Source organism: Ascaphus truei, chromosome 6, assembly GCF_040206685.1.
Source record: "Ascaphus truei isolate aAscTru1 chromosome 6, aAscTru1.hap1, whole genome shotgun sequence".
NCBI classification, from domain to species: Eukaryota; Metazoa; Chordata; class Amphibia; order Anura; family Ascaphidae; genus Ascaphus; species Ascaphus truei.
The window spans coordinates 120,483,928-120,510,016 of NC_134488.1; the positions used below are offsets into that span (position 1 = coordinate 120,483,928).

General features: G+C 45.9%; 2 protein-coding genes across 4 annotated transcripts in view; one reads left to right on the forward strand and one right to left on the reverse strand.

The window, feature by feature from the left end:
* HAUS5 (HAUS augmin like complex subunit 5) overlaps positions 1-14,545 on the forward strand; it is a 32,369-nt gene extending 17,824 nt beyond the window's left edge. For 2 of the 3 annotated variants that reach the window (XM_075606084.1, XM_075606085.1), the window contains exons 11-20: positions 44-237; positions 642-708; positions 1,675-1,820; positions 10,084-10,246; positions 10,399-10,479; positions 10,688-10,833; positions 11,930-12,044; positions 12,660-12,798; positions 13,229-13,361; positions 13,885-14,544. In XM_075606084.1, coding sequence (XP_075462199.1) covers positions 44-237; positions 642-708; positions 1,675-1,820; positions 10,084-10,246; positions 10,399-10,479; positions 10,688-10,833; positions 11,930-12,044; positions 12,660-12,798; positions 13,229-13,361; positions 13,885-14,038 — 1,338 coding nt within the window. In that variant the 3' untranslated portion in view covers positions 14,039-14,544. Of the gene's footprint in view, positions 1-43; positions 238-641; positions 709-1,674; positions 1,821-10,083; positions 10,247-10,398; positions 10,480-10,687; positions 10,834-11,929; positions 12,045-12,659; positions 12,799-13,228; positions 13,362-13,884 lie in introns of all 3 variants that reach the window. The other variant, XM_075606086.1, reaches the window with a different exon arrangement.
* Positions 14,546-18,530: 3,985 nt separating this feature from the next.
* On the reverse strand, positions 18,531-22,598 carry ETV2 (ETS variant transcription factor 2). The gene is made up of 7 exons (XM_075603224.1): positions 22,504-22,598; positions 21,345-21,417; positions 20,750-20,935; positions 20,143-20,547; positions 19,774-19,911; positions 19,203-19,324; positions 18,531-18,979 (listed from the first exon to the last, which is right to left on the reverse strand). Exons 2-7 carry the CDS (start codon positions 21,415-21,417, stop codon positions 18,755-18,757), a joined length of 1,149 nt encoding a protein of 382 aa, XP_075459339.1. The 5' UTR covers positions 22,504-22,598; the 3' UTR covers positions 18,531-18,754.
* Positions 22,599-26,089: the final 3,491 nt, after the last annotated feature.

Genomic DNA, 26,089 nt, shown 5'->3' on the forward strand with positions numbered 1-26,089 from the left:
CTGTGAGTGAAGATGTTAACAGTGCTCTGTTCTCATTCTGCAGAAAGTCCTGGCCTCTCACCCCCCCAATCACGTCCTGTCAGCACTGGAACGTCTTGCTCTGGAGAACACACAGGAACTGAGACAACTGCGGTCATCTCTTGCTGTGGACCAGTCAGAAACAGCCTGCGATGTTTCCGAGACCTCTCTGGATATTCAGGAGCAGAAAGATCACTCTAAGACATCCCGCGAGACAAGGTGAGCAGGGTGAACTCCTCATGTAATAATGCAGTGTCAGTGCAAAGCCGAAGGACACGGCTCACATGGAGAGACACTGTTTGCAGCTGTGTTCAGTAACACTTCCATGTACTATAAGATATTGTCATTGGCATTAGTTTCACTAATAAAAACACACAGGGTGTCTTTTTCTCCGGTGTATAGGAAATGGCCTCTATGTGTGTGTTGCTCAGAGACCTCCCCTTGATGAGTAGCTGCAGTTGTGGGCAGAGGGGGAGGGGCGTCCGTGCGCAGGGAGGGGCGTCCGTGCGCGCAGAGGGGAGGGGTGTCCATGCGCGCAGAGGGGAGTGTACGTGCATGTGAAAGTGCCACGGAGTGTAACTGTAAAATGTTGAGGTACATTTGCCACTCTCTCCCTGCCTTAGGTCTCGCCATGAGAGTGCGCCTCATGCTCCTGCAGGCGCTCTGCCTTCCTTCAACAATCTTATACAGGTCAGTATGTCATTTTTACCCTGCACTCTGTGTGGGAAAGGCTGCGAGACAGACAACCTCTATGTAAGATAGCACGGTCTCACTATTTCCTCTCCATGTTCCGTGGCACGGCGTGGGATCTGCGTGTGCCCTGCACACTTGTACACGCTAATGCAGGGGTGGGCCACCAATGTGTGGGGTACACAAAGGGATATCCCTGCTTCAGCACAGGTGGTGCAGTGTTCGATTGAGCCACCTGTGCTGAAGCAGGGATATATTATGAATACCTGACCTGTTGTGTGACCCTTGAGGACCTGAGTTACCCACCCCTGTGCTAATGCAATGATGATGTGCTACCCTCACATACCACACAGGGCTAAATGTATGCATCAAGTTTTATGCCATATCTACATTTTTCAGTGGCGCTATAAAACTTTGAGAGTACAGCATAGTGCACAGCTTTGTCTACAAAAACAGCAGTAGAAGTAATCGCCCCTAAGAGTAGAGGAAACGAGATAGGTTTCTGTGCAGTAAGGGCAGTGAAAATTGGGAATTTACAATCCATGGGGACTGTGATGGCAGCTATAGTAGACATGTTTAAGAAAAGGAAGAGTATTGATCCAGGGAGACATCTGATTGCCATTACTGAAGTCAGGAAGACATTCTGTATTCCTCTTGTGAGACCTAATTGGCAAATGTATCACTGGTGTTTTTAGTTTAACTTCCTATGGATCAATGTAACTATAAGTATATGGCGCGTGTCTCACCCAGTTAGAATTTAACAGTGGCCCAACTCCGTGGAAGGGCGTCTCTATTCAACCTAAAATTGTATGTCACTATGAATATAAAATCAATGTACTGTATATAAAACCTTAAACATGCTTAAATGGCCACACGTTGACTCCCCGGGGGTCACAGACTGCCCATCACGGCTGTATGTAAGGGATGGCTGTGTGTCACCGTGCGTCTTCCTCCCCGTGTTCTCAGGAAGGGTGGGCAGCCTCGGTGAAGGTCTCCTCTCAGTGGCGTCTCGTGCAGCATCACGCCCAGGAGCTGTCGGAGCGTGTGGCTGATACAGTCCAAGAGATGCACAAATTGCTGTCTGACGGGAGCGAGGCCTCTGTGCTCTCCAGGTACGTGCAGTATGGGTGTGATGCACTCTACCTTAAAGCACCATTGGTATGATAGAAAATATTTTTTTAAAGGCCCCTCCCCCCCCTGGTTTAAAGCAGTGGGTCTCCGAAGCTGAACCACGTTGATTTCAACCCCAGGGATAAGAATTAGATCATTATGCAGAAAAAAAACCTATGGACTTTTTTTTTACTTTTCTCTCTCCAGTAATCAAGATGTTATAGAGATGTATATCTGAATCGCTACATCATGAAACAGAAAGGTTAAAGGTGACATTACCCTAGTCTGGCCTGGTGTGAAAGGGATGCCCTTAATAATAATAATAATAATAGCATGTTCTTGTATAGCGCTGCTAGTTTTACGTTGTGTTTTACAGAGACATTTTGCAGGCACAGGTCCCCGTGGAGCTTACAATCTATGTTTTTTGGTGGCTTACCCACCCACACACACACACACACACTCTCTCTCTCTCTCTCTTACCCACACACACGCTCTCGCTCTCTCTCTCTCTCTCTCTAACCCACCCACACTCTCGCGCTCTCTCTCTCTCTTACCCACCCACACACGCTCTCTCTCTCTCTCTCTCTCTTACCCACCCACACACACGCTCTCTCTCTCTTACCCACCCACACACGCTCTCTCTCTTACCCACCCACACACACACTCTCTCTCTCTTACCCATCTCTTACCCACCCACACACACGCTCTCGCTCTCTCTCTTATCCACCCACATACACGCTCTCGCACCCTCTCTCTCTCTCTCTCTCTCTCTCTCTAAACCACCCACACTCTCGCTCTCTCTCTCTCTCTTACCCACCCACACACACGCTCTCTCTCTCCCTCTCTCTCTCTTACCCACCCACACACACCCTCTCTCTCTTACCCACCCACACGCTCTCTCTCTCTTACCCACCCACACACACGCTCTCTCTCTCTTACCCACCCACACACACGCTCTCTCTCTCTCTTACCCACCCACACACAAGCGCTCTCTCTCTCTCTTACCAACACACACGCTCTCTCTCTCTTACCAACACACACGCTCTCTCTCTCTTACCCACCCACAAGCGCTCTCTCTCTCTCTCTCTTACCCACCCACACACGCTCTGGCTCTCTCTCTCTCTTACCCACACACACGCTCTCGCTCTCTCTCTCTCTCTCTAACCCACACACTCGCTCTCTCTCTCTCTTACCCACCCACACACGCTCTCTCTCTCTCTCTCTTACCCACCCACATACACGCTCTCTCTCTTACCCACCCACACACACGCGCTCTCTCTCTCTTACCCACCCACACACGCTCTCTCTCTCTTACCCACCCACACACGCTCTCTCTCTCTTACCCACCCACACACACGCTCTCTCTCTCTTACCCACCCACACACATGCTCTCTCTCTTACCCACACACACGCTCTCGCTCTCTCTCTCTTACCCACCCACACACGCTCTCGCTCTCTCTCTCTCTCTTACCCACACACACGCTCTCTCTCTCTCTCTCTCTCTCTTACCCACCCACACACACACACTCTCTTTCTCTCTTACCCACCCACACACACGCTCTCGCTCTCTCTTACCCACCCACACACACACTCTCTCTCTTACCCACCCACACACACTCTCTCTTTCTCTCTCTCTTACCCACCCACACACACGCTCTCTCTCTCTCTTACCCACCCACACACATGCTCTCTCTCTCTCTTACCCACCCACACACACGCTCTCTCTCTTACCCACCCACACACACGCTCTTGCTCTCTCTCTTACCCAATCACACACACGCTCTCTCTCTTACCCACCCACACACGCTCTCTTTCTCTCTCTCTTACCCATCTCTTACCCACCCACACACACGCTCTCGCTCTCTCTCTCTAACCCACCCACACTCTCGCTCTCTCTCTCTCTCTCTAACCCACACACTCGCTCTCTCTCTCTCTTACCCACCCACACACGCTCTCTCTCTCTCTCTCTTACCCACCCACATACACGCTCTCTCTCTTACCCACCCACACACACGCGCTCTCTCTCTCTCTTACCCACCCACACACGCTCTCTCTCTCTTACCCACCCACACACGCTCTCTCTCTCTTACCCACCCACACACACGCTCTCTCTCTCTTACCCACCCACACACATGCTCTCTCTCTTACCCACACACACGCTCTCGCTCTCTCTCTCTTACCCACCCACACACGCTCTCGCTCTCTCTCTCTCTTACCCACACACACGCTCTCGCTCTCTCTCTCTCTCTCTTACCCACCCACACACACACACTCTCTTTCTCTCTTACCCACCCACACACACGCTCTCGCTCTCTCTTACCCACCCACACACACACTCTCTCTCTTACCCACCCACACACACTCTCTCTTTCTCTCTCTCTTACCCACCCACACACACTCTCTCTTTCTCTCTCTCTTACCCACCCACACACACGCTCTCTCTCTCTCTTACCCACCCACACACACGCTCTCTCTCTTACCCACCCACACACACGCTCTTGCTCTCTCTCTTACCCAATCACACACACGCTCTCTCTCTTACCCACCCACACACGCTCTCTTTCTCTCTCTCTTACCCATCTCTTACCCACCCACACACACGCTCTCGCTCTCTCTCTCTAACCCACCCACACTCTCGCTCTCTCTCTCTTACCCTCCCACACACACGCTCGCTCTCTCCCTTTCTCTCTCTTACCCACCCACACACACCCTCTCTCTCTCTCTTACCCACCCACACACACGCTCTCTCTCTCACCCACCCACACACACGCTCTCTCTCTCTCTTACCCACCCACACAGACGCTCTCTCTCTCTCTCTCTCTTAGGCCTCGGCCAGGCTCCCTGCTGGCGCGCTGAGGCGCAGGGAAAGCGGGTGCTTTCCCTGGCCTTGCGGTTGCTTACCGCACGCGCTGTCAGCGGGCCGGCCGGGGGCGGGCCAGTGACGTCACGGAGCTGGTTCGCCCTCATTGGGCAAACCGCTCACGTGACCGGCCTGTCGCGCCGACAAGCCGGGGAATTTTAAATTCCCCTAAGACCTACGCTTCCACGCGCTTGCGGAAGCGTAGGTGAGCCCCTACTAAAGCCGCTCTAATTGCGGCTGTAGGGGCTCAGTGCTGAGCGGGAGCACGCCTCAGCGCGCTTCCGCAAGCACTAAACATGGCCGAGGCCTTACCCCCACACACGCGCTCTCTCTCACTCACTTACCCACCCACACACACGCGCGCGCTCTCTCTCTCTCTTACCCACCCACACACATGCGCTCTCTCTCTTACCCACACACACGCGCTCTCTCTCTCTCTCTTACCCACCCACACACACGCGCTCTCTCTCTCTCTTACCCACCCACACACACACGCTCTCTCTCTCTTACCCACCCACCCACACACACACGCTCTCTCTCTCACCCACCCACACACACACGCTCTCTCTCTCTTACCCACCCAGACGCGCGCTCTCTCTCTTACCCACCCACACACACGCGCGCTCTCTCTCTCACTTATCCACCCACACACAAGTGCGCGCTCTCTCTCTCTTACCCACCCACACACACGCGCTATCTCTCTCTTACGCACCCACACACACGCGCTCTCTCTCTCTTTCTCTCTCTCTCTCTCTCTCTTACCCACGCACACGCGCGCTCTCTCTTTTACCCCCACACACACTCGCACGCTCTCTCTCTCACGCACACGCGCTCTCTCTCTCTCTTACCCACACAGACACACGCGCGCTCTCTCTTACTTTATCAGTGACCGCACACTACAGGCAGGCAGAGCAGCGCAGCGCCACCTAATGGTCGAACAATCAATTTAGCTGCAGAGACTACTGCTCTGCTCCAGCAGAACCGGGACATTACAGAGATTATCGGTTAACCGGGACATTACAGAGATTATCGGTTAACCGGGACATTACAGAGATTATCGGTTAACCGGGACATTACAGAGATTATCGGTTAACCGGGACATTACAGAGATTATCGGTTGACCGGGACATTACAGAGATTATCGGTTAACCGGGACATTACAGAGATTATCGGTTGACCGGGACATTACAGAGATTATCGGTTAACCGGGACATTACAGAGATTATCGGTTAACCGGGACAGTCCTTTCTAAACCGGGACATCTGGATAGGAAACTATCATTGTCCACTGCACCAGGCAGCACAGAGCTGTTAACGTGCAGAAGACAAAGGGTCCTCTCAGAGAAAATAAGTTTATTTTAAGGTTTTCTAGTGTCCCTATGGGAGAGGGAATTCCCACATATCCATTTGTTTTGTCTCTTTTTTTTTTTTTACTTATTAATTATTTATTTTTATTAATAAAATACACTGGTTTAAAGAATCAGTGAGCAGAAAATAACTAAAAGTTAAAACCGACACCCTGCTGTATTCCGAAGAAATCTTTCAGCCAATACAAATCACGTGTGAGCACATTTCCACGTCTCGGGTCTGCAATCCTGTCCTTCCCCATTATCTCTTAACATAGTGCTTCCACTGTTCCCGGGGATTCTGGGAAATGACATGCAAATGAGCACTCGGTGTCACCTTTTTTGCTTCTTGTCCATTTGAACATGGACCCCCTATCATCGCATGCCTGCTGCATTACACAGCTTTTCAGGACAGCATGGGTTAAAAAGGGCAGAAATCTTTACAGGATAAACATGCCGGAGAGAGGCGGAAGCTCCTAATGTCGCTGCCAAGAGCGCGACAATATTAATTGGAAAGTGACATCAACAGAAAATGTTTTGTTGCTTTTTTGTTGTTGTTGTTTAAAATAAAGATTATTGAACTTCCCTTCCAACCCCTCACAATAAGAAATGGCATTTTTATGCTTTCCACCGTTTCATTTTTTTTAATTATTTTATTTTTCTTATAGTGTAGCACTCCAGAAGTGTTATTTTTTTTTGTTTGTAAATACCTTGGTTTCTAATCACTATTAAAATTACTGTTAATGCAGTGGAGGTAGGATGCCTGTGTGATTTTAAATGTTTATTTTATGATTTGTGGCGAAAAACGCTTTATTATTATTAGGTGAAATGATAGGTGTAAAATCAGCGCTTATGTAAACAACAATAATAAACCTTAGATACAGAGTCCAATTGGTAGTCCTGGAGCTGCCTTGAAAAGATTATTCTGGTATCTTCTACCCAGAATCGGATTGAAGGCTGGAAATTATCTCTTCTGGCGCTGAGGTGAGGTAAAGAAGAATGTACTTGCAATTTCTTCTGTGGGGCTGTGACCTCAGGAAAAGGAGAAAAAGAAAAGACAAAACATGCAGGGAACCTGCAATGGTGTATTACCCAAGGGATAACAAAATTATAAAATGAAGGAGCAATTTATTACAATGTTAAATTAACAAGGTTAAAATAACCATGGATGACAATTGATGAACATACATATAATAATACATATTAATATAATAAAATTTAATGAATAATGGACAAGTGCCTAGGCACTATCCACACTCTTGCACTTCGGAACTTAGTCCACAAGTTCCTTTCTTTGCTCCGTCTGGTCTAAAATTGAAAACCTTCTCACCACAGGTGAATAGGAAATAGGCACTTGGTTTTACTGGTCTTTGCCGTTGATATCGCCCCTCGCCTGGTGGTATATTCGTCTCTATACAGCCGGGGATCCGATTCGGTGTTCCTGCATAGAATGCTTCCTGGAATACACACTGTGCGGATCGTGTGTATTCCAGGAAGCATTCTATGCAGGAACACCGAATCGGATCCCCGGCTGTATAGAGACGAATATACCACCAGGCGAGGGGCGATATCAACGGCAAAGACCAGTAAAACCAAGTGCCTATTTCCTATTCACCTGTGGTGAGTAGGTTTTCAATTTTAGACCAGACGGAGCAAAGAAAGGAACTGGTGGACTAAGTTCCGAAGTGCAAGAGTGTGGATAGTGCCTAGGCACTTGTCCATTATTCATTAAATTTTATTATATTAATATGTATTATTATATGTATGTTCATCAATTGTCATCCATGGTTATTTTAACCTTGTTAATTTAACATTGTAATAAATTGCTCCTTCATTGTATAATTTTGTTATCCCTTGGGTAATACACCATTGCAGGTTCCCTGCATGTTTTGTCTTTTCTTTTTCTCCTTTTCCTGAGGTCACAGCCCCACAGAAGAAATTGCAAGTACATTCTTCTTTACCTCACCTCAGCGCCAGAAGAGATAATTTCCAGCTTTATTATTATTACTTAAGGTTTATACGTATGTTTACCCCCGCTTCAGCTTTACTATAGAACAATGAAACTGGTGCTGCAAAGGGCGTATAACTTAATACATAGTGGACAGACAGAGCTCCTGTAGATAGCACTCTGTTTCTGTATGAACTGGTGATTTATTTAAAATAACTTTATTAATTGACAATATCGTTAAAATATTTGGGTTTAAAACAATGATTAAATGATGCCAAGTGTGGCTAACTCTATGGATAGGTGTATCCAGAGGAGTATACAATGGTGTATTAATGCCCAGTGTTAGGGTAATTCACTGGCCCTAGTGTTCCTCATATGGAGAGAATGGGCTAGAGTTCTTGTAATGAAAGTAGCGGCTGTGTGGACCACAGATGTAGTGCCCCAGTATTGAAATACTAGTAGGTGCACTAGTTAATTGGACCTGTACTTAGCTGCTTTTGGGCTGCAGCTATTGGTACATTATAGACTTGTGTATACAGATCTAGGTCTATGTGCACCTATTATGAGTTTTTAACACCAGCATGTGTGGGTGGTGGTATTTAAATACAAGTGTGTGATACTTAACACGTGTACATCCCAAGTGTGTAATAACAGGGCTAGAATAGACACTAGTATTAGTTTTGCAATACTGGTAAGTTAGTGGCACTGCTGTAAATTCTGTATATTCATATACCTAATTAACAGCTGAGTACTGCTCCTTTTAGGGTATTAATATCGGTCTATTATGAAAGACCTTTCCCTAGTTGGTGTAGTGCTCTTCATATGTGGTAATGGTCTGGCACTCCAGAGGTTAATTGCTGGATTGGTTGCCGTTTTGCTCAATGTGTATGCCCCTTTAAGCTAAATGCTGTGTTTGGGGATTAGCATTCAGGCTTCCTGCATTTGTACTGTGATTTATTGCCAGATATTCTCTGTGCTTTACTGATGTGTGACTGCTAAGATCGTAGGATCTTTCAGCAGTCCATTACTGTGCACGGGCTGAGACACGCTGACTCTTTGAATCTCTCTGAGTCAGTGTACATGAACTCTGGCTCTGCTCGTGCACGTGGTCACGTGTTTGCCGACGCGCACGTTTCGCGAGTGCTTTGTCAAGGCTAAGGTAATCAGCTTATTAACCTCTGGAGTGCCAGACCATTACCACATATGAAGAGCACTACACCAACTAGGGAAAGGTCTTTCATAATAGACCGATATTAATACCCTAAAAGGAGCAGTACTCAGCTGTTAATTAGGTATATGAATATACAGAATTTACAGCAGTGCCACTAACTTACCAGTATTGCAAAACTAATACTAGTGTCTATTCTAGCCCTGTTATTACACACTTGGGATGTACACGTGTTAAGTATCACACACTTGTATTTAAATACCACCACCCACACATGCTGGTGTTAAAAACTCATAATAGGTGCACATAGACCTAGATCTGTATACACAAGTCTATAATGTACCAATAGCTGCAGCCCAAAAGCAGCTAAGTACAGGTCCAATTAACTAGTGCACCTACTAGTATTTCAATACTGGGGCACTACATCAGTGGTCCACACAGCCGCTACTTTCATTACAAGAACTCTAGCCCATTCTCTCCATATGAGGAACACTAGGGCCAGTGAATTACCCTAACACTGGGCATTAATACACCATTGTATACTCCTCTGGATACACCTATCAATAGAGTTAGCCACACTTGGCATCATTTAATCATTGTTTTAAACCCCAATATTTTAACGATATTGTCAATTAATAAAGTTATTTTAAATAAATCACCAGTTCATACAGAAACAGAGTGCTATCTACAGGGGCTCTTATTATTACTTAACTCTTTTTGATTGTACAGCTGAAATCACAAACCCCCGGCAACCCCGTGTTTACTGCAAATATTGTGTCAGCGTTTTTGTGCTACCAAGGCACCGTCATCATGAATTGTGATCCCTTTTAATCCGTGCAGCCCTGGCTTTGCTGCGGCATCCTTTGCTCAGTTCAGTGTAGCCTCTCAGTTAGGTTTTTGGGCCTGCACGTGTGTCATTTCTCTCTCCTCGGGCCGCTTTGCAGGGCTGCGTTTGACTTGGAGCTGCGTTCTGTGGTCCTGCGTGGGTACCGCGACGCCCTGCTGCAGGATTGCCGGGCGCTGCAGGACGAGGCTTTGGATAGGAAACAGGAAGTGAAGCTCCTATTGCAGCAGCAGCAAAACATTCGGGAGTCCTGTCTCCTCCTGGTGTGTGGCACACATTTGGCTGTTCTCTTGGGCACATTGTGAAGCTTGTGTGGCACTGCAGCTGTTGACCACATTTTGGGATGTTGGTCTACTTGGCTATTTGGGGGGTTACTTGCTATGTAACTAGTTGTTCATGACTGTATGCTTTGCAGGAGAAGAAGCAAAAACAGATCCAGATCCTGATCAAGGGAAATTCTGCCTGTAAATCCCAAATCCTGCACAGCTGCATAGAGGTGAGAAACGGGGGGAGTCATCCGTAGATAGGTGAGAGACAGAAAGGGGCAGCAAGAGATAAGTGAGAGATTAAAGGAGACAGAAAGAAACAGGCTCAATGGAGCAGAGATTCTGGGAAGATTGCTAAGCGAAGGAGCAAAGACTGAGGAAGAGGAGCAACCAGTTGCAGGCAGATCCCAGCGCAATGATATGCTCTTGTCTTGTAAGGCGCAGCAATATGTCCACGAGAAGCTGCTCCCCCGGCCGCAGGAAGTTATAAAGGAGTCGCAGCGGCTGCAAGACTCCGTCCAGAAAGAAGTGAAACAGTTCTCCGCCATCTCCCTGCCAGGACTGCTGAGAGTGTGCACTGACGGGTAACAACACAACCATAGTACAAACCAAAACCAGAGCAGTAACGCCCGTGCTGTCCCGGAGATCAGCTGGGAACATTCCCAGGTTCCAATCCCAGCAGGTTTTTTATTTGAATTTATTGGCGCATAAGTCTGACACCCATTAGCATTAAGTCCATTTTTATTTTATTTTTCTAAATTCTCTACATCCTGGTGCATACAGACTGTAATCTGCCAAGAATAACCGTTTTTTTTTTTTCATATTTCTTTGTAAAAAAACAAAAAAAATAGGTAATAAATAAAATAACCTATCAACAACAAAAAAATAGAGCAGTAAATAAAAACCTGCACCCCAGAGTCGGCTCTCCTAGAGAAGGACAAATGCTTTATATGGTATTGAGTGAGTTTACACTCGGCTTGTTTTCCTTCCGAGGAAACGCGTGTCGCTTGTAAAAGAGCAGGGGTGGCCAACTACAGTCCACAAGCGCCATCAACAGGTCAGGTTTTTAGGATATCCCTGCTTCAGCAGGGTACTGAGACTCTGAGCCACCTGTGCTGAAGCAGGGATATCCTGAAAAGCTGACCTGTTGGTGCCCCTTGAGCACACCTGTAATAGATTAATAAGGCCGCGCTCCTGGTTTCGGCATGTTTGCGCGCTACCGTGCGCACCACGGCGTGCACTACTGCAGCCCCAGCGATGTGTGCACTAGGCTGCAGGAGATTGGGGAGGCGATCGGGGGTGTGGCGAACGTGTCACGGAGCTGGATTCGCCCTCATTGGCTGAACCAGCTCACGTGACGCCAACGTCATGTGCCTGCAGCTCGAAATCACAAATGTACTTGTCGGGCCAAAATGTAGCAGCGTGGACGCGCTGCAGCGCCGCAGGCACTTGAGGAACTACAATAGGAACACAGGTAAGAGTCCCGGACACGCGCACGTAGCAACGCTGCCACCATGAGCGCGGCCTAAGAATGTGTAACCCTAGGAGCACCGTATAGAAAACATTGTCACTTTTGGTAACGGTTGCTTATCATTTATCTCACCAAATAATAATTTGCATGGGGACAGTATTTTGTACTGCCACCAGGATATTAACCCTTTACTTGTCTCTTTTATGCAGGGTACATTGGGTTCCAATTCATGAGCTTTCCATACATCGCCTGTCTAACGCGCAGTGCCCTTACTATGGCATCTTTAAGCGAATCTATGAGAGTGTCGGCCTTTCTCTGTACAAGGTAACTTTATTTTCTCGTTCACTGGCTGACTGTAATCCCAGCGTTATCGCTTCTGGAGAAGCCTAGGTTTGTTACAGGTTGTGATACCGTGTACTGGACTAATGTATTCAACTAGAGAACATGGCACCGCACTCAAAATGCTTAATGGTCACAACTCTGTTCAAGTCGCACATCTGAATAAGTGACTTGTGGAGTGTTATGTACGTACGACATCTATGAAGAACTCTCGTTAAAGATATTAAAGTGGCAGTCCGCGCTTTGTACATTGTTTTGCATGTTTTTGCTTCGAGATATCTCCTCTTCCCCTTTGCAAAGCTGTTTTCGTTTCTATAAAGATCTGTCACATCGTTCACGAGATATATCCGTTTTAAGCCCAGTGCCGTCTTAAACTTACCATGCCAAACTCGGATGCTAGCGATGAAGAAATCATGGTCTTTAACTTAAAAAAAAAAAAAAAAACTAATAGCAGGTAGTGCTCATTATGACTTAAATTAGGTGATGGGAAGTGACGCCTTAATACCTGCAGAGAAGTAACACCATCGCTGTCCCTTTCTTGGGCCTCCTTGTTTTCAGCCTTTTCCTGCCTCGTACACTCAGGTTTTCTCTCTCTGACAGGCTCCGGAGTGCGTTCTGGGCCACGTTGCTGATATGAAGAAGCAGCTGTTCTTCCTGCGTTCTCAGCTCAGCAGCCGCAATCGAGCAGCTAACATGTTGCAGCAGCGACTCCAAGCGAGCCAGGACCCCGACACGCAGAGTGAGGAGGCCCTAATGTCTCTCCCTGTTTCACTCGCCTGCTCTCTCCCTCTCTGGCACTGTCCCTTTCCGCCCCGGCCTTTCTTGCCATCTCGTTTGACTATCTTCTTTCTCGTGTCACGTTTTGTTCAGAGCAACGGCTCCTGTTTCTTTTAGAAGTGGATTTATGGAAAATGTTCCCAGCATTAATGCTTGGGGGCAAATACAGTAAATGAAAAATGCTATGGATAAGTACAAAGGAACAACACAGAATAAAAACTTAACACCAAGTTGCTTTTAATGTTTTACAAGTAAGTGGACAAATAGGGAAAATGGCCAATTTGCTGCCAATTGGTATGTTTTTATCTTCCTTTTTGGTCCTGTCCCCTAACACCCTCTGTCCTTGGTGCTGTTTCTCGGTTCCCCCTGATGTTCTCTCTCGATTCCCCCAGCCCTGCTGCAGCTGTTGTCGGCACATGATGCTCAGCAGGTCGACCAGTTGATACCCAGACTCCAGCGCCTGACACAGCAGTGTGAACAGAGCCAGGAGTACGGGAGAGAGGTGCAAGTGGTCGTGACCGACTGGTAAGCCCTTATACCTCCCCTCTCTTACCTTGGATAAATCAGAAGCGGTGACGTCGGGGCCACAAGTTGTTGAGGTAGTGAATGCCACTGCAAAATCGGACTCGCTTTGTAAAGTGCATACTTTATAACGACATTATTTGTGTTGCTATAAACCTTGCTACATACACTGCCTGTGTTGTATCAAATCGTTACTGCTGTATGATCCCCCAACAAAACCTGCAAAGGGCTTTAGGTGAAACACGGTGAGCATTAAAACGGGCCAAAAGTGTGCAAACCTAGTGCGTAGTTTCAGTCACAAAACGAGCGCACACTAAAGCTAGTAAGAGCTAACAACTTTTTTATAATTGTTGACATTAGTTGCCCACGTCCCTGTCTTTATAATGTGGGGGCATAAGACGTTTAGTATGGGGACAGTAAGTCCCCATACAGCGCTAGTATATATTGTCCCTGGGCCCTGTTTTTTAGTTTTTTACTTGCTCACTCTGCCTCTTTCCTGAGTGACTGACTCTCCTTTTCTCTCTAGGTGGGAGCAGCCCGCTCAGCTGTGTCTACCCTGGGAGCAGAGAGGGGGTGTGACGCTGCGGCAGTGGCGTGACAGATGGACGGTGGCTGTGAGAGCCCTGCAGAGGGCTGGACTGGCAGCTGGGACAAAGTGCCCAGAGCGTGTTCTTTACTAACATCCGAAGAGGACAATCGGAGGGAACTGTTTGTATCTGACGAGGAGGATTTCGCTGGTGTCTAAACGCAGATGAACAGTGATAAAAATAAAGACAATAACCTGGAATTGATTTGCGGTCCAGGAGGGAGCGTGTTTAAGATGCTAATTTCTAACACAGCAAACAACAGTGAGACTACAATTGGAAGCAACAGCTGATGAAGTTCCAGCTTCCTATTGTACAAATGTTTCCCTGGACTGGCCCAAAAAGCATTTCTTGTACTGGTACGTTTCTCGGGGGGGATCAGGGGTCCCTGGAGCACATTTCAGCTCTGAGCACCCTCGCTTCCCGTTCAGGTAAAACAAAAATAAACGCGTGTCTGCTGCTTTAGGGGGACTCTTTTCTTCGTCCCCCCCTAAAATGTAACTTGGTGTATTGGGCAAAGATATCTCTGTACACTCCCAGCCTCATACACTTCATTTCTGATCTAAATAAAACGTACACGGAAATTTGCACCGCGTTGCCACGTGTGGAATTAATGGTGTTCTGCCTGCGATGTTTGATCTGTCTCTAATCTGGAGCAGTGGAAGTTTTACATCGCCGGATGCTCCTATTCATAGTGCATTCTGAGCGCCTGAACAGACTACGCTTGTTGGTTATGTAAGTTCTGTTCCTATCTGGCAGTATGGCGCATCCAGTGACGTCATGGTTACACATTGTTGAGTCGTTGCATCACTTCGCTACAATCTCAACCCCTCAGTTATCCCGTAGAAAAAAAAACTTGTGTTACCGTTTCCCACATTTCTTGTGTGAGACCAGTTCATTCGCACCGAGATTATTTCCTGCAACAATACATTTACTGTGTGCATTGGCAAAGTGATAATATTTTGCTGTGATGTAGAAGATCAAATAAGTTATTTGCCCCAAATATATCAAAGTGTTTGAAACTACTGTGCTGTAGCAAGAATATCCTGAAAACCTGACCTGTTGGTGGCCCTGGAGGGCTGGAGTTGCCACCCCTGGGCTAGCCCCTCTGGTGGTGAAAGGGTAAATGATGCAATATAGCATTAAAAGTATTGCGTAAACTGCGCGCATAGTTACACTATTTTGGAATCGGACAGATAATTACAATTCTAATTATAGTATGAAGATGGTTTCTAAGAACCACAGGAAGTCAAAGCACTCTTAATATATTCAGTGCCCTGTTTTAAGCTTTAAATCTCTTTAGAACTAATTGAGTAAGTACACACAGAAGCCTTGCTTCGGCTGACACTGCCATTCTATACACACTCAACACATCTAATAGGAACTAGCAGATATATCCAGAGCTCTACTGCATTCAAACTAAATTATATTACTGCCACAATAATAAAATAAAAGGGTTTATTTATCACGGCGTATCACACGGAGACAGGATGTAACTCTATTGTGCCTGTTGTTTAGTTTCAAACATGGTTGTCCCCCTATAAAGATATACATAACATACGTTGCAGACAGGTATTGTTCCATGTCCTGATTTACAAAAGCAAATTACTGTTCCAACGTATTGCCCTATAACAGAAATATTTACAACTGAATATTAACCCATTACCGCTTCCTCATTTCTTGTATTTTTATTTCCAGTTTTATTCTCTTTCAGACCCCATTTTCTTCCCTGCACATCTGTAATCTTCCCCCCTTCCGATAATTCCTCTCGTCTCCTCTCTAGCTTCAGTGCTGTGCTTGAGCTCCACTCCTGTTGCTTATCTCTCATCTTGTTTTTTTACATTGCTGCCTTTGAGAGGTTTGCTGTTTTTCTGATAACCATCAGGTGGCAGACAAGGGAACAGCAGATCTCAGCTTGCTGCCTGTACGGACAGTTAATGAAGCTGTTGAGACATCAGACCATAACTTTAATTAACTGTTGTGTTGACTTCCAGGCTTTCTGGTAGCTGTGGAGTTGCCTACGATTTAGTGCACATGCACATCTCCCCACTGCAGCATACAATAGACATGGCCCCCTCTCCCCCCCCCCCCCCCCCAGTGATTGGCATTATGGTTGTGAAACTAGGAGTTGAGTAAACTAACTGCAGTCTGTGATACTAGATTAAAATCAGCATTTTTGGCCTAGATAGGGGGGGAGGTGGCAACTCCAGTCCTCAAGTGCCACCAATAGGTTGGGTTTTAAGGCTATCCCTGCTTCAGCACAGGTGGTGAACCATCTGTGCTGAAGCAGGGATATTCTGAAAACTTGACCCGTTGGTGGCCCTTGAGGACTGGCGTTGCCCGCCCCTGATCTAGATCCACAGAGGTCTATTAACTCGGTGCTAGTAATGGGATGTGATTAAAATTGTTAACAGCCGTTATGTTCCCTGAGGTTAACACATCTCTACCAGGCTAATTATATGCAAAACAGCCGTTGAATATCACTTGGTCATAGGCCTAACTTCATGCTAAGTTAGCACTGCCTGTCTCGTCTATCTTCCATCCGGGCCCTGAAATTTGGGTTTAGATTAGAGAGAAGTATCTATGGTGTGTTACTTTGTTCAACATGGCTGTCTCTCCACGTATTGCATAAGGGTTTGTCCCCGCATGCTACTGCAGCGCCCGCTGTGGCAGACGCTGCAGGGACGAGAGCCCTCCCCTCAATGGCACCGGGCTCGCTGCGAGGGGGGGCCGCAGCGCTGTGGCGAGAGTTTCTCCTGCTCTCAATAGAATTGAGAGCAGGATTCGCGATGGAGCGCTAGGCCACGCCCCCCCGCGGTTCAGCCAATGAGGGCGAACCTGCCGGGTGACGTCACTGCAGACCGGGGAATCGGCTGCACGCGCCGCCAGCCTCGCGGGCGCGCATGCAGCGGAGGCACTGGGACCTTAGCCCAAGGGTGTGTTTGGGTAGATGTCATTTGGGCTTCTAGTAAAATAGACTTCCCCAACAAAACCCAACGTTTCTGGATGGAAGTACTGCTATCTAATTAAATCCGGAGCTCTGGGTATGTGCATTGGGGGGGGCGGGCTAGAGAAATGCCTCATAATAATAATAATAGCATGTTCTTGTATAGCGCTGCTAGTTTTACGTAGCGCTTTACAGAGACATTTTGCAGGCACAGGTCCCTGCCCCGTGGAGCTTACAATCTATGTTTTTGGTGCCTGGGGCACAGGGAGATATAGTGACTTGCTCAAGGTCACAAGGAGCCGACACCAGGAATTTAACCAGGTTCCCGATTCAAATTCAGTGCAAGTCAGTGTCTTTACTCACTGAGCCTCCTTCTCCCCTTCTCTTGCATACCGTTAGCGGTAAAGTCCGTTACAGTGAAGGCAAGGCCCTCTCCAGCTGAAACCCACACTTACCACTGGGTTAGTTTAGCTTTGAAGATGCACATTAGCACGTAACGAGCTGTTAATTGAGGTTAACGCCTCATTAAGTTAATATCAGACCTCTGCACATGGGCCTTAATCTTTTACATCAGCACTTTATCTGCTCTTACCTGTTTGGGGGGGGGGGCATAAAATGCCTGCTATTTTCACGCATAAAGTACTTGTTGCGTTATCTATGAATTGGACGTGTTAAGTAATTATTGGGAAGATATTTAGACTCTAAAGTAATACATATTTGTCTTCAACTTGTGCTGATAGCACGGCCTGGCACACATTGCAGAGAAATGCATTGCAGGCTGCTCTAATCAGCAGGGTTAAATCCTCGCAGAATTTCAATATTTATTATTGTGAGGGCTTATATCTTTTAACTCCTGGGCTGCCAGGGGACACCTTGCAAAGCGTTACAGGCTCCTCCTTGCTTGCGAATGGAATAAGTCAGGGGTGACCATCTCCAGTTCAAGGGCAACCAACAGGTCATGTTTTCAGGATATCCCCTGCTTCAGCATAGGTTTTTTTGCATTTGACAACAGTAAGCAGATAAAACAAATGCAGCGTTTGAAAGCCTTGAAACCTTTACATAAACTGCTACCATAAAACAAAAATATTGCTTTCAATGGAATTTATTTTTCTTCTGTGATCTGGTATTTTTGCCCCATTTTGCAGTTAGGAGACTTTTTATAAAAACACTACTTTGTATTTACTGCAGGATGATGAGAAATGTAGGAATGGCAAATGGCTCCAGTTATTTGTTAGTCACGCTTTCAATATACTTTGCTAAATGAAAAAAAAATTACCTGTGATATCTCGGGTCTCCTACGTAGTTTGACCTGATATGTTTAAAATCAATGCAACTGCTATGTAGATATCATCTGTCCATCTTTGTGAATCTCTGAAGACCAGATGTGAAAGCTGTAATAATTACAGTACTGCACCAACAGTTCTAGGAAAATCAATTATTTTATTCATATGAAAATAACACAAAATATAAGACTGCATCTGTATATTTACATGGTCAATTCGGAGGTCTGGGCAGAGGAAATGTACCTGAGAAGAGCATTTGCACATGCAAGGTGGGTGGTGGCCCTAAGAGACTGGGGAGCACCGTGTAATAGATTACTGAGTGTGGCGGTTCTACCCAATAACCCCCCCCCCCCCCCACCGCCAGCACCTTCCTTGGGTTTGGAGCGACCACAGCAAGCTTCCAGAGTTCCAAAATGTGGTCAACTGCTACAGTCTATTTCAGTGCTTCTGCAGGGACTGTTATGTAGTGCTTGGTTATGATTTGAGGCTCTGCCTCTCATCCTCCAGCATGCACTTCGTAAAGGCCAAGGGCGCGCATAGTTCTAGTAGTCTCTGGCACGGGTTCTGGCCCCATGTCATTCGTCAAATCTCTGGCTTGGGTCTTTGGCTGTGGCTCTTGGACTCCTGCTGCGACCCGTGTGAGGGTCGGGACAGCAGGTCCTGCAGGTCACACACAAAGCGGTAAACGTAGCGCTGCCCACCTGTCTTGTGAATAATGTTCTTGTGGTAGTAATAACGCAGCCCCCGGCTCAGCTTCTCATAGTTCATCCGTGGCTTGTTCTTTCGCCTCCCCCAGCGCCGGGCCACCTACGGGAACCAAAATGAATGTCAGTAGGAGAAAGTGACAGATTGAAAGGGAAATAGGGACTGGGCGTGAAAGGGAAATAGGGACTGGGCGTGAAAGGGAGAAGAAGAAAAAAATAAGGAATAATGGAGAGAAAAAAAAGGAATCTGAAAATATTGATGTAATGGAAGAGAAATATTAGTAGGTATCAATGGGGGAAGAAAGGAATTGGAAAATTCCACGTACCTCATTTGGGTCAGAAAGTTTGAATTCCCATCCATTCCCTGTCCAGCTGATCAGCTTTTGGCACGAGGAATCCTGCAGCAACTCCAAAAGAAACTGCCAGAGCTGAATTGGGCCAGAACCACCTGCAAAGATGAAACAATTTGAAAGAAATTGGTGAGAAGAGGGGAGGGTAAGATGCTAGAGACAGAGAGGAAGGGCAATCTCTTTATCAACCATTTCCTTAGGACTGGGATAATCATGGTGGGAACCAGGAAACATCTATCCTCCCAACATTGGAAGAGGGGTCATCTTTCCGAGCATTTCAATTCTTTGTCGCACACTGTTGCCAGCGAGTCTTCAATGGGCTTGGAAATATTGCCTCCAGCATCTATGTGAAGCTTAATATGAAGGATGTCATTCTACTGCTGGAGTGCATTCTTTCTTATAACAATGTATAATCATTTACTGAAACGTGGGCTGACTGACGTCGGGTTTCATACAAACACAAAATTGCCCACTTGAAGATGGAAGTCCTTATCACTTTGACCCAAATTACTCTTTTACAAAAGACAGTATGAGGGGCAACACTGACCTGATGGAGGAGGTCTGCTGTCCTTGACTCCTGTTCCTTTCTGGCTGTATGTGGAGGGGTAAATATCCTTATCAGCAACAGATGGGAGCCCTGCCAGGTTGGAGTCTTGAAGGAAGCCAGAATCATTGAGAGCGAAACCTACAAGATGACAACACGGTGAACGCCACAAATCGTTACTCAGAACATGAGCTTACAGCCCCACCTGTGTCACTCAAGTAATACAACCACTCCATACACCTTATCAACTGGCAGAACACATGAAAGAGGTTAAAAAGTGGAAGGTAGAAGGTGAGGGAGGGCAAGAGAGTCATGAGGGTAAGTGGTAAGAAATGGTAGAAGTAATAGAGTGAGGTGGAGGGAATTTCTCACCTGTGTGGGGTGTTCTGTTTAGTGTTGAGCCATGGCTGCTGGAGTTCATGTGCAAACAGGGCTGTGTCCTGCTCATTTCAGGGGTCTGATGAATGGGGCTGTCTAAAGAATTCATCCAAGCTGCCTCGTCCCAACTGTTCCAATCATGAGATGCCCAAGAGAAGCTCTGATCTCCAACTGAGCCAGCCCCTGAGATCTGGGGGAAAGTGTCTGCCATAGGGGGGAAATGAGAGTTGTGCTGAGAGTGGTATAGCGATTCCCCAGTATGTGCGAGTTGATCAAGCATCTCCGGTTGGGGTTGAAGAGTCTGCATTTCCTCTGCTAGCACAGGTAATAACGTCTGGAAAGATGGCAGGAAGTCACCTGAAGATGGCGAGATTCCTTGTGCTGGGACAGAAACAGGACCTTAAAGAAACAGATCAGCGGTTTAACCAAAGGCATCAACGTTTTTACACTCATCCATCCTGCCTGACTCCTTATCCCTGTTTATCTTTCTATTCCTCCCACGTTCCTTTATCCCAGCTGTTACATTATACCTCTTCACTTCCCTCATCTTCCTCTATTCCTCTTTAATTCTCACTCCGGTATTAAATGCAGAGCCCCCTACCTGAGTTGTAGTGTTCCCAGTAATACAGGGATTGCTCTACGAATGCTTCGGAGGAGGGGGGTGTGCTGTCCTGTGACACTGATGCCCTTAGGCTGTGCGAGTTGGGGTACATCCCCTTCACTGCACTCAGCTGGAGACTGGTCAGGTCAGAGTCTTGGAGGAAGCCAGAATCATCATATCTGAACTCTGCAAGAAAACAGCTTTGTTACCCTTGCTCATTTCTACACAGAACATAAAACATACACCCCTCCCCCATGTCTATTTGCCCAAGGCATATAATAATACTATTATATAAGATCTAGTATTTATATCGCTCCTTAATTCCAATTATCCCAGGTGATTTATGGTCTAATATTAGAATCCAACCCTTTTATATAAAAAAAAAATTCTTAAACAACTTCTACAATATAAATACAAACAAGTCATTAGTATTTAAAGTCCATTAGTATTGGGTGGGGGGTTTGGGATCCTAATCTATTCCCCCTGTGGGGCTCACATTTGGCTTGCACAACCTCTACCACAAAGTCAGTTGCTGAGACAGATGTGGTCTGCATTGCATGCTAGAAAGAAGCAGACTGAGTATGGTGGTATTTACCTAGAGTTCCTCTTTCCATGTTTGGGACCTCCTGCAGTGCCAGCTCTTGGCAATAAAAGCCACTCAGATCCATCTGTAAGAGACCGGAGGAAAGGGTTAAGAATGTCACTTGGCACATGCAGCTTCCTCTTTCTTTCCACATTTATTATTCCCTCCAATTAGTTCCCCCCCCCCCCCCTCCCCATCTTACTTGTCCATAAATCTCCTAAAGATACAGTAACACTGACTGTACTTGCAGATAGAGGGGATACCACGTGACTATTGCAGATTTCGGGCCTCATGCAGAGAGCATCGTTATTGCAAAACTCGCCATTTTTTGTTCAATTTCCTTCAGAAAACGGCATAAAATGGCGAGTTGCGAAAAACGCGCCTTTTTTTTATTTCTATGTTTAAAACTCGCCTCGCGGCTGGCGAGAACCTCAATCGCGCCATTTTTAAAACTCTCCGAATGCAGAGAGGTGCGAACGGCAAGTAGCGGCTGTTCGCGCCAAAAAAAGGCGCGATTCTCGCATTTTTGCCGCGCCACGAAAATATGGCAAGATGGCGCTCGCCGCCTATAGTAAAGGGGAAAAAAAAGGCGCGAATTAGTTTTTACACGTTTCTGAAGCGCGCATCTCGCCAATTTAAACTCGCCAGACGCATCCATGTTAAACATAGCAGAATTCGCACTTTTCTGCATATGGAGAATAAAACTCTCCAAAAAAGCTACTTTTTATGAAATTCGCCATTTTTAAAATTCTATGCTCTCTGCATGAGGCCCTTCATTCTGCTATATGCTGCTCCCTAAATAAACTGAACTACTTCCAGGGACCCCACAGATTACCGGATTTATCCAAGAATAAATCCAATTACAGGCAAAGCGAATTGTTTTACTTCATAAAACTGTTGGAGAGAGGGGTCTTAAGCAATCCCCCAAAACGGGAAACCTTATTTATACCCTTATAGTATTAATTAGAGCTGCCTACACACATTGGTATCTCTCTATGAACCCCCAATCAGCAATCTCTATTGTATACCCCATTGTTACTATCCCTAAGTATAGCACCCACCCCCCAGGAATTCAGGGGTACAGAGCCTTGTTGTTGGACTTCGAGGCTCATTGTATGGGTCCTGGGGGTGTAAAGGGAGGTCTGTGTGAGCAGTTAGTAGGGTCACTCACCTTAGTCTGTCCCTGGCAGTCTCTATCTTTTGGAGTCTCTGAGGTTGGATGAGTCTCTAAGGAAGATTTCCAAGTCTCTGCTTCTCAGGCTAGACTCCCCTAGATTCTTCTTCCCTCCTTTGCCCTGCTACTTATATACACTGACCCTCTCTCTGATTGGCTGCTTAAGCCGTGACGTTTCCATTCTTCTTAATTCCTCTAGGGGGAGAGAGTTTCCGTGACGTCACACAGGGGGCTAAATCACATCTCCAGACTCTGGTCACTTTAAGGATCTCTTATCAGGGGGGTCAGATTGCAGCTCTGACACCAACTAGGGGAGGGGGGAGCAGGCACGACCACCTAAACAAACTGCTTAAAATCCATCACTCAAGGAAGAAGGGATCAATGACAAAAATAGGGTAGCCCACATTAACTCATTAACTCTCTCTCATTCATTCATATATATATATATATATATAGACAGATATGCGTTTTGTACCATACTAACCCAGCTGTAGTGTGTATATATGTACAAATGTCATTTATTTATGTTAAAGAAAATAATGCAGCTAAATATTGAGCAGCAAATCCAGTGAGAAAGCAATGTTTTTCAGGCACAGTTTTCAAAATATTTGTGCAGCGACTCACCTCAGTGATAATAAGTGCAAAAACCAGTAGCATAAATATCATGTATAATTAATGTACCTTTATCACAAACCTTGTGACCGTGAAAAGAACAAGGAAACATATAAAAGTGCACACACTATAATATTCCAGTCCTTGAAGTGAACGTTGAAATTAAACCAAGTAAGTCTATCAGAAAACGCTCAGCCCACAGTGTTAATCTGTATACCTGTATATGGTTGTTAAGAATGCAAATTGCACTTACTACAATTGAATAGAAAACAAGCAGTACTGATGTATAGTCACCAGGCAACTTTTGTAGGGGAGAAGCTGAGCTCCGTAGTGGTTTCCACCAGTCCTGTTTAATCATCAACCAGGGATCTGGATATTTCACAGCAGATCAGATGGAACAAGCCGTCCTTAAAGAGGTTTTAGCCACTACACAGGGTACTGTGTATTCAGCACCCACCAAACAGCTGACACGTGATGGTCACGTGTTCTCAGTGGTGGATTTCCCAATAGGTCATAGGCCCCGGTCTAGGGCGGCAAAATTTTGAGGTGGGCAAAATTTTGAGGTGGGCAAAAGCCCCCCCCTTCCTCGCCAATATACAGAGGCCCCGCTCTCTTCCCCACTAATTGCCGGGGGAGAGCGTGGAGCCTCTGTAAAGTTCTTACCTTCTCCTTCGTTTCATCCTGCCCCTTCGTGCCCCCCTCCTCCTGACGCTGTGTGATGTCGTATCATCATTTGACGCTGAATAAGGAGGAGCGCGGCACCAGGTTTCGGTTAGATATAAATCTACCACTAGTGACGAAACGCGTTGGGTTCCGTCACTGACGTCATTATGTTGCGGAGGAAATTCAGCCCAGGTAGTGAAGCAAAGAGGATTCCCTATTCCCAGCTGTGTAGTGGGTAAAACCTCTTTAATGACGACTTGTTCCATCTAATCTGCTGTGGACAATCCAGATCCCTGGTTGATGGTTAGCCAGGGCTGGTGGAAACCACTACGGAGCCCAACTTTCCCCTACACAAGTTGCTTGGTTACTATATATCAGTACTGCTTGTTTTCTGTTTTATTGTTGTTAGTGTGCAATTTGCATTCTTAATAACCATATAAATTCTTACAGATCACACTATGAGGCATGCGCTTTCTTTCTTTGTTTTTTTATATATGGAGATATATATATAATGGAAATATAACTGTGGGCTCATTTGCATGTCTTAGGCAGGTCTGCAACCCCACCTTTCACCATTATCACCCAGCAACAGCACTTCCACTGCAGCAAGGGATTCTGGGAAATGACATGCAAATGAGCACACAGTGCCACTTTTTGGAGGGTTTTTGTCACTTTTTTTACTCACCATAACTTAACTAAGTATATATATATGTATGTATGTATGTCGTTGCTGAATTTCTGAATGGGCCGAGTGGGCTGAATTTCCTCCGCAACATAATGACGTCAGTGAAGGAACCCAACGCGTTTCATCACTAGTGGTAGATTTACAAAACTGACGCCTTTAGGCACTTACCTGGTGCCGCGCTCCTCCTTATTCAGCGTCAAATGATAATACGACATATATACATGATACGACATATATACTTATATATATGTGAGTTCTTCTTTATTAGGTGATACCTTTTTTATTTGGACTAACACCAAACTGATTACAAAGGAATCACAACTAAACAGTGACATCTCCCATACACTGTTTTAGCCTCTGATTCCATTGTTAACCAGTATTGCCAACCTGAGGAAGAGAGGAGAACTCTCGAAAGCTTGTCCTATGACGTAAATTGTTAGTCCAAATAAAAAGGGTCTCATCTAATACTGAAGAACTCATTTATTCTGCACTATCGCAACTGGACTAACACGACTATTTCCGTGTGTGTTTGTGTGTGTTCTACCCCCTTTGTATCTAAAGCCCTCTCCCGCCTTAAACCTTTTTCGCTGACTGCCCCACACCTCTGGAATGCCCTTCCCCTCAATACCCGACTAGCACTCTCTCTATCCACCTTTAAGACCCAGACTGTACACATGTTACATAAAGCTTGGCCCCCTGCAGACGCACTCACTAGCATTCCCTCCTACTGTCTCTATACGTTCCCCTACCTACCAATTAGATTGTAAGCTCCTCGGGGCAGGGACTCCTCTTCCTTAATGTTACTTTTATGTCTGAAGCACTTATTCCCATGACCTGTTATTTATATTATTTGTTATTTATATGATTACAACATGTTACTACTGTGAAGCGCTATGTACATTTATGGCTCTATATAAATAAAGACATACAATACAATATATACATACATATATATACACATATACATGTACAGTAGAAGGACTCATTATTCCTGCATCTGCACAACACAACACCATAGCCATAGTTAGAAGCACAGCGTTTAAATAAAAATCTGTTCTAAAAGTCCTGGAATTTGATGAGATGCAGATATGTAAAAGAGCCTTCACATATCAGCAAGAACTGAAGCAGCTATCCTCCGAAATCATGATGGTCCAATTAGTTGAGATAAGAAAGTGCTGATCACATCCCTGGCCAGGCAGATAAGCTACTGGCATTCAACCCACCCTGAAGTGTGTGGAGGTCATTTATCAAAGCCGTCTGCCTGCAAAACTGGGACAAGAAGGAGTAAAAAAAACTGCACCAGATTTATTCAAGGGGGGAAAAAAATCTCTTCACTTTCAATGTGCTTCCGTATCTGTAATTAAACTAGTGCAGTTTTTTTTAACCCTACGAGACACTATTTATTTAAGTCTTCCTGCCTTTGTAGAAACAACCCAGATTGGTCAAAGCAAAAAAACCTACTGGTAATAACATTGTGTTTTTTCAATCACTCTGGTGCTACCCTGCTTTGGGCTTGCAAAATGTACCTCGCTCAGAGTATGTTGGCGCTTTACAAATAAAGGGTAATAATAATAAAGTGCAGTTTGCTGAGAACCCTCCTATATCCCCAATGCTTCTGACCCC